This window comes from Vigna unguiculata, chromosome 11, assembly GCF_004118075.2.
Source record: "Vigna unguiculata cultivar IT97K-499-35 chromosome 11, ASM411807v1, whole genome shotgun sequence".
Classification (NCBI taxonomy): Eukaryota; Viridiplantae; Streptophyta; class Magnoliopsida; order Fabales; family Fabaceae; genus Vigna; species Vigna unguiculata.
Window position 1 is genome coordinate 32396635 of NC_040289.1, and position 8610 is coordinate 32405244.

Here is an 8610-nt window from a genome sequence, read left to right on the forward strand (position 1 = left end):
AGTTACTTGTGTCTTCTCATCTCCAATTTACCAATCAATTCACTCATTTCCTTTCAAATTTCCTCTAAATCACTCCTCAACCTACTTAACGAGTTGAACATATGAATATGGAAGTCATTGGCATTCTATAAGAAACAAAATAAAGAAATACTAGTTAGACAAAAAAAAGAAGAATACTATTTTAAACCCTTAACAAAGGAATTTTTAAATAAAAACTAAATTGAAGATAACCCAATATATAAAAAAAAAACTTTAAATATTAATCTACATAGAATATCATATAATACAAGTCACTTACATTGTAGATATAAATAATCCTACTTTAAAAAGCCAATGATTTATTTAAGCAGTGTTTTCCCTTGCTCCCATTAAAATCCATCTCAAGCCTTCTTCTGTTTGATGGGTGCCATGAACAAAGACCTGAAGATGAAAGCTGCAGAGGACGCCCCTAAGAAAGGGCACACCCAATACACATAAAACTGCTCCAAAGTGTTGTGCTTGTTGTTCACAAAGGCCCATCCAAAGGCATTGGCAGGGTTCATGGAAGGTCCAGTGAACCCAGAACCAGGGATAACCAAAGCAGCAGTAGCAACAGAAAGCAAATAGACCTTCAAAAAAGGGTTCTTGGGACCCCTCAGCACCAAAAAGAGAATAGCCATGTTATGAGTGAAGGTCAACAACCCCTCAGCAAGGGCACCGGTGTGCAAATCCACCTTCAAAAAAGGACCTTTCAGCATGTGCTTGTACTGTGATGGCATCACCAGAACAAGAGCCTTGGCTCCCACAGCGCCACCGAATGCCTGAGCAGGGAACCTAACAGCCATTGATGAAAGAGATGAATCGGGTCTGAGACCTGCAGTGTAGAATGAAACTGTGGTTGAAGGGTTGAAGCTGGCACCGCCTAACACACCTCCGATGAAGCTTACGGTGAGCACACAGAAGGTGTTCAGAACTGTGGTGATGAAGAGACCTGCGAGTGAAAGGGGTTGGAGGCTGAGGAAAAGTGCTACCTCTGTTGAAGCGATTCTCAAAGTTGACATGATGAAAACCCAGATTGATGTCAAAATTGCATCTCCAATTGCAGCCCTTAGCACCCCCATTTTCTGTTTCTCCATTGTTTCTTTGGCTTGGAGGTGCAAATCTCACACACTGTAACTGGTGTTGTGAGCCAAGAAAAAGAAGAGAGAAAGAGATATATGGAGTTTTTGTGGATGTAATTGAACATCTCTGTCTTTTGTGCAGAGGGGTGGTTAGACAACAAAAGTTATATCAGAACACTCCGATTTTAGCTGTTGTGTATCCCTTGTGGGACCGCCTAATCCTCACGTGAAAAATATTTTTTACAAAATTTGTTTTTCTGATAAATTTTTAATAATGTTGACGTGGCAGTACATTGAATGAAAGAAAAAAATGGTACAATTTAAAAAGACAACAAAAATGTTTGGTAATATATTATTGAATGAAAGAAAAATTTGGTACAATTTAAAAAGACAAGAAAAATGTTTGGTGACTTGAAAAGAAAATTTTTTCAAAATTTATTAAAAAAAAAATTATGAAAATATCATAATCCTTCTCACAACCGAAATTAAATGCATTTTTGCTTTAGGTTATTTTATTAAATTTATGTTAATTTTTAAGTTTCATTTTTATATTAATTATTTGTTGTACCATGTATATATTTTAGACAACAACAACAAATATATTAAAAGGTGTCTATCTTTATTGATAGTAACGTCGAAAACGAATAGTATTTATATGTTATTTTTACTAAAATTATTTTAAAACAAATATTTAAAATACAAATTAAAAAAAAAAGTATAATTCAAACTAAATTATTCAATAAAATATTTATGTGAATGATTTAGTCTTTTAAAAAAAAAAATTTAAATGAGTTGGATCAAAATATAATTTTTGAAAAATTAAACTTTTATAAAATAACTTCAATTTCTTGCGTTTAAATAAAAAATATATATAAAAAAATAAAGTTAAAATTTAAATGATTATTTTATGATTAATATTTTTTTATTAATAATTTCGTTTTAGTTACTTGAATTTTAAAAATATATTAAATGAAATTCACTAAATAGGTAATTAAATATTATTATCCATGATTCACAAATTTCATTCATAAATATGTGTACATGTATTATTTTTGTCATCCCTAGTGGGATCTCCCAATTACTAAATCAAATGCATTTTGTCTTTAGTTTATTTTTAAAAATTTATATTAATTTTCAAGTTTCATTTTTTTATATGAATTATTTTTACTAACATGTGTATATCTTATCATAAAAATGAGTTCTTTCAATTGAAGATATGACCATTTTCATCTCTTTGTTTTCATACATCTTAAATCAATCTTACTGTTCTTTTATTCTTTAATTAGGCTTTCATTCTAATTCAATAGTTTATTTTCTCTACTAAATGAGTCTCATAAATAAACCCACATTATTTATATTAATATTAGTTATTAACTGAGTCCGATCAACTTTCTTATAGAAGAAATTAAATATAGAGTTGTAAAGTATGTTACGTGGTGGATGGAGAACCAACCGAAAATGCAATACCTTTTGTGGTGAACAACGTAAGAGATATGTGGGTTACATACATATGTGTGAAGCATCTTTTTCATACGAACTCATTAGTACCTTCACGTCATGCAAACAAAGACATGACTGTGCCGTAACCATTCAATTTTTGTGGAACAAAGCAGAATCTTTCAAAAAGAGTTTTATAAGCTTGTTGGATATTAAAATCACTAAACTCGATTTGATGGTAAAAAAGATTGAATTATTTATGTAGTGTCCTCCTAAATTATCGAAGTAGGATGGGGCTTAAACTCTCTTAATTATTTGCATTATATTTTGAGGTATTGTTTCATTATATTTTTACAGGGTTAGAGTTTGTTAAAGAGGGATCCACACCATAAATCCAACTTGAACAAAATAAAAAATATTTTGAATCGTATAATCTAAAATATAAAATTTACATTTTAGATCGTAAATCCACGTTACAAAAATTTTATGGGTGCATGGAAGAAATTATGGAGGTGAAGAAAGAAGTTGTCCCCCCTATCCTCTCAATCACTTTCTGTTAACTGCATTTTGCATTGTGCAGCAGATAAATGTTAACAAAGTTCACCTATGTAGTATAGGAAACTTATTTTCAAATTTTCAAAATGAATATCACCCTTATATTTGAAGTTGAGCATCCATCCCTATATTAAACGAACGAGTTTTTTTAGTGTTACATCATTGTACTGACCAGAAGGGAAGAAATAATGATTGATCTTAATAGAGACAACATAGGTTACACGTTTATCATCTAGGAGTTCCGTAGCCGTAATGACAAAAGTCTGATAGAAACTAAATAATAAAATTTCAAACTTATTTATTCACTACAAAATTCAATCACATGATTAAGGGGCTACACTCTAAGCTGCTCATAACGCAAGAACCAGAAACAGCAATGAATACATCAACTTCATATTTTTGTGAGTACAGAAGTAGAACCATCTTTCTACAGGTAGCAAACATTCACGTCAGTCATATGGCAAAAGAAAGAAACTCTTTCCATTATCTTTTACCTTTGCGAAGGTGCTATAATCTTATAAGGATGACCTTTTGGTAAAGTTAGATTACAAACCCTTCAAAACAACCTTATAGCTTCCAAATCAACCTATTTTATATAGCTTGTCCTCACAGGAAAGCCGGCAGTGGACGCCAAGAACTATTCCCTGGCAGAAAACAAATTAATAAAATAAGATATCAAAAAGGAAAAATAGGAAAGAGGGAAGAACTTGGCAAGTCAAATTGTACTTTCGCAGAAAGTTTTGAAACAACTCAATCATGAAGATGACGATACTTATTACCCTGTAGTGATTCCAATTGTGTGATTTACCCATAGATTGAAACATTCATAGAGAAAATGCAAGTTTTATACAATATAAGAAGCTTGTGACATCAAGATATAAAATATTAGTTTGATGCTGAGCAACCAGAACTGCACAGATATTAAAACTCTGGCATCAACCCATGTATAGAACATCGGTACATAATACTATCGCGGACATTCAAGGAAGGTCATCACATCATTATATGAAATTAAGAAATTAAGTTGATGCATGATAAAAGACTCAACTACACAATACATAGTTTATGGAACAACTACTGCTTTGGAAATTCTACATCAGAAAATTCAGAATTCAATAAAAAGCGCAAGCAGATGATCTCATGAAAAACAAGCAATCATATCTCACAAATTGGCAAGCAGCAACTTAGTATTTTCTCAATAATATGGATAATATGGTGCAACTACAACGGTTAGAGATATAATTTAATTACATGGGTAAATATCTTACCAAATATTTCCTATTATTAGATATTGTTCTTGCTCCTTGTTATTGTATTTCTTCTTTATTATAAATAATAATACTCATATGTATACCCAACACACAATTCATTATATTCACATTCAGTCTCTATCTTCTCAAGGTACCAAAATGGAACCCTCCTCCGGCACCTGCTTTGTTATTAATCCTTTCAACAGCAACAAACATTTAAGTGCATAGTCTTCCTGTGTAACTTTTTTCCATTCTTCAACATCAGCAATGCAAAGGCAGCAGCGCTCCAACATTACAGTAAAGGCTTCTCAGCTATGATTACAACAGAGCAAGTTAGCCAACTTGCAGGTATTGTATTCGAATGTTATATGCTTCTGTCTTGATCTTTCCACTATATTGAGTTGGAAGACAATTTGAATACGAGATGAAAGACTAATTCAATATTTTGAGAATGGCTTCTAGATTTAAATTGGGCGGTTCCAATTTGGAATAGTATATGCTCAAGTTTCACAGTGATGACACATATTCTATATGGAATCCTCAACCATTTACTTGCTCAGACACTGAATGACGCTTTGATTTGTGTTTCAGAACATAAATCAACAGTGTCCATTTTTTAGATGAAAGTGAATAAACTGCTCACAACCCATTATGGGTGTTTTCTCGGATTGGATACTATCTACAATGGCAATCCTAAAGCGCATCCAAAGTCATTGACTCTGGTAACTTAACTATTCTTTTTACACTCTTTTTTCTGTCATTTGGATTAAACATTAATGATTCCAGATTGATTTTCAGGAATCCGGCCAGAGTAAGCAAGCTTCACTTGTTATGGATTAGGTCCCATATGCCCAAAAATTTCAAGCGAAAGTGTGTTACTGGTGATAAGATTGATGTACAAAGTGATTTATAAGATTGAGGTACAAAGTCTACATTTATATTGAAGTAAATAAATTATGCATTTGAAGCAACTAAAGTGTAATATGAAATCATTCACATGTTTTCACCTTATAGTTTAAAATTTTGGGATAGTGTTAATGTATGACACAGTATTGGAAAGTCTATGACAGTGGTCTAATTTCAACTTCTAACTTTGCCAACCTAATTCTTCTAATAAAAAAAATTAAATTTCAGCACACGCTAGATGGACCTGTGTACTACTCTAGCTTCAAAGTTCATAGCACTCTCCTACACGACTGAATCTGGTCGGATTCATCATACAGCTATTACATGTTCCCTCAGCTAACAGGCTAGAAGTTTTGGATAGTTGGCTTATGGTATGCTCTGGATACATACCAATTACCATCTGCTAACTATGTCGCTCATCTGGAGTTTGGATTTTTCAGGAAAATGATAGGTGATCGGTTTCTATTCAAAGGGGTTTGAAGCATAAAGTGGCCCTCTAGACGGTGTTGTCCACAAGATATTTTTCCGTTCAGCTCAAGATAATGATGGACATGGAATACAAAAGCTGTCATAACAGTAGGCTCCACTATAGCTAATGCTAGCCTATTTGGCATTGGCAAAGGAAAATCTAGAGGTGGTTCCCCAAGTGTTAGACTTTCAATCTACATGGCCGGTTGGTTTGGGTTGTGCAGTGATGATGTTCTTTCAGTAACGGATGATGCCATCTAGCATCCACTCCGAATTTGGATACCCGTTTTCCCCAGCAAACAGGCGTCTTTCATGAGAACATAAATACACAAGCATTGGAGATAATGCGCCAAACACACTCTTAAACTACATTATACATGATTTCTACACTCCGTGCAACCAACCAAACTACAGTGCAACTACGGTAAACACATTTAAGAGCATAGAGAGAACCAAATCACAGCAATACAATCAAAAACAGCATCGCACATACCACTTAATTATCGATCCAAAGAGAAAATGCTGCATGATGGGGACCTTCTCAAGAACCTCAGCCTTGTACATCTTGAGCAACCCACCGTTCACCTTGTTCCAATTGGGCACCCCACTGATATCATCCAGCATGGGCGAGTGCTCGGCAAACACCCCCTTCTTCACCTTCTTCACAAAGGCGATGCAAGCAAGGTAAAGATACTCCTTGGAGAAATTCTCCAAGATATCCTCATTATGAATAGACTTAGGCTTCATATATTTGTGATCAATCAACTGGGAAGACCCAAATATGAAGGGCAAAAAGTGGTAATCATCAAGCCCCCACACACCATGAGACCCTGCAGGCTCTAAGGAATACAACAACTGCAATTTCCTCATGAGCTCCAAGTACTTCACAAACACCCTCGCCACCAGAGCCGGATAATCCTCCTCTCCGACCACTCCCAGCCGCGCCAGGCAGTACAGCCACGCCGCAAAATTCGTCTCGTGCCCGGTGCCGTAATCGATGCGGCTCGCGTTTCCGAAGGAGTCAGTGAAGTAGGGCACGAGTTCGACAGTCGCCGGTTGCAGATTCTCCGGGAGGAGCTTTAAGATCAGTGATTCTGCGGAATTGGACATTTTCTCGTGCCAGGTGCGATACGCGACGTTTCCGTAGCGCGCGGATTGTGGAACAGGGGGGGTTTCATCGGCGAATAGGGTTAGGGTTTCGAGGATAGAGAGCACGGCGAGAGTGGCTGGGGATTCGTGACACTGATCAGAGATTTTGCGGCCGCGGATGGATTCGGAGAGGGCGACGACGAAGCCGAGGAAGTTTTTGCCGGAGAAGGAGTCGTGGAAGCGGCGAATATCATCGGGGGAGTGAATGCGCTTGGTGGGGGTGTGAAAGTCGTAGGGTGGGGGCAAAATGGGAACCTTTTGGGCTTGTGGAACCGGGGAGAGAATGATGGCGCGGGTGGAGTTAGGGTCTGGGGGGATTGCGGGGGCGCGGATGGGGCGGTAGGTGGGGGGAGGGGTGAAGGTGGGGGTTGGCATAGGGGGGGCGAAGGTTGTAGGGCCTCCGCACTTGCAGCAGGTGCCGGTGGTGGGAGAGGCGGAGGAGGGTGAGTGCTGATGGGTGTCGTCGGGGTGGTGATGGTGGTGGTGGTGGGGAGAATCTTCCATTGTTGCGATGGCGAGGGTGGTGATGCAGTCGAAAGTCGAAATGAGGGAGAGAAGAGAAAACCTGAACAGGAGTTTGCGGGCTGGGCCCAGTTATACGTATGCTCTTTGGGTTGTCGATAAGCCCTTTGTTTTTATAGCGGTTACCGGGTTTCAGTAATTCATATCATGATTTAAAACATAAATTTAAACATAAATAATACATTTTTGACTTTTTAATTTAACCCGATTTAAATTGGATTTAAACTCATTTTAAAATCTCTAATTGAGTTTGTACATCTCTGATCACCTTGCCTTATTTTAAGGAGTTTTTTAAAACAAAAAAATGATGTGAAAAAACATTTAAATAAGGAATTGAAGGGTAAAGATATTATGAACATTGACTATAAAAAAATTAAGCGATGTTACAACAAATAATTTTGTTCTATCAAAGAGAACTAAATATTTATCGAAAATCATTACTAACTAAAAGGTAATTTTAGAGGTGTTAAACTGAGTTAGCTCAATTTATACGGGTTAGATTATCATAGGTTGAATTAAAAATGAGTAACCAACCCAACTCATTTTTTAAGAGTTGAAGATTTTATAACTCATGACTAACTATGGATTTATGGGTTAAGGATGTTTTGTTCTTTTATATTATTGTATACATTTATTATAATACAATCAAAGTGGATTAACTCCATTTATTTTTCTATAGCATTATCGTCAAAGCGTTCACCTATTTTACCAAACACATTATTATAAAGATAGTAGTTTAAAACTAAAGTGTGAATGTACGTAACTTGGCCAACAAATAAGTTAAGTATATAAACTATTCATATATTATTGAAAAATATTTTAGTATTTAAAAATATCCAAATGTATAATTAGAATTATTAAATAACCATATTAAAAAACTTATGAAAAATGGTAAAAACTAATAAAGGATTGTTATTGGTAGGTTACAAGCTAACCGACCTCAACTGCAAATTGAATTTGTTTAACCCGCAGGTTAAGTTAGTCGGGTTCAGTTTAATCGGCATTTAAAATATATATGTTTTTCAATCCAACCCAACTTGAATTCGTGGTAAGTTGGGTTGCCTAATGGATTGGAACTCATTTTCAATTCATACATTGACGTATTTACAACTGTATTACATAGAAGAAAGTCAATTGGTGACCTCAAGATGAGGAAATGATAAAAAAGAATTTTTACTCAAAAGCCTCAAATAGACTATTTGAGATGCATTTTATAGCACGGA

At 35.5% G+C, this 8610-nt stretch overlaps 2 protein-coding genes across 2 annotated transcripts; both read right to left on the reverse strand.

Annotated features, from left to right (window-relative positions):
• Positions 1-251: 251 nt before the first annotated feature.
• LOC114169096 (aquaporin SIP1-2-like) lies at positions 252-1233 on the reverse strand. The gene has a single exon (XM_028054119.1). The coding sequence runs from the start codon at positions 1113-1115 to the stop codon at positions 381-383; it is 735 nt and encodes a 244-aa protein (XP_027909920.1). The 5' UTR covers positions 1116-1233; the 3' UTR covers positions 252-380.
• A 2027-nt stretch (positions 1234-3260) lies between these two features.
• Positions 3261-7476, reverse strand: LOC114169935 (serine/threonine-protein phosphatase 2A activator). The gene is made up of 2 exons (XM_028055337.1): positions 6210-7476; positions 3261-3736 (listed from the first exon to the last, which is right to left on the reverse strand). Exons 1-2 carry the CDS (start codon positions 7367-7369, stop codon positions 3730-3732), a joined length of 1167 nt encoding a protein of 388 aa, XP_027911138.1. The 5' UTR covers positions 7370-7476; the 3' UTR covers positions 3261-3729.
• Between the last annotated feature and the right edge of the window lie 1134 nt (positions 7477-8610).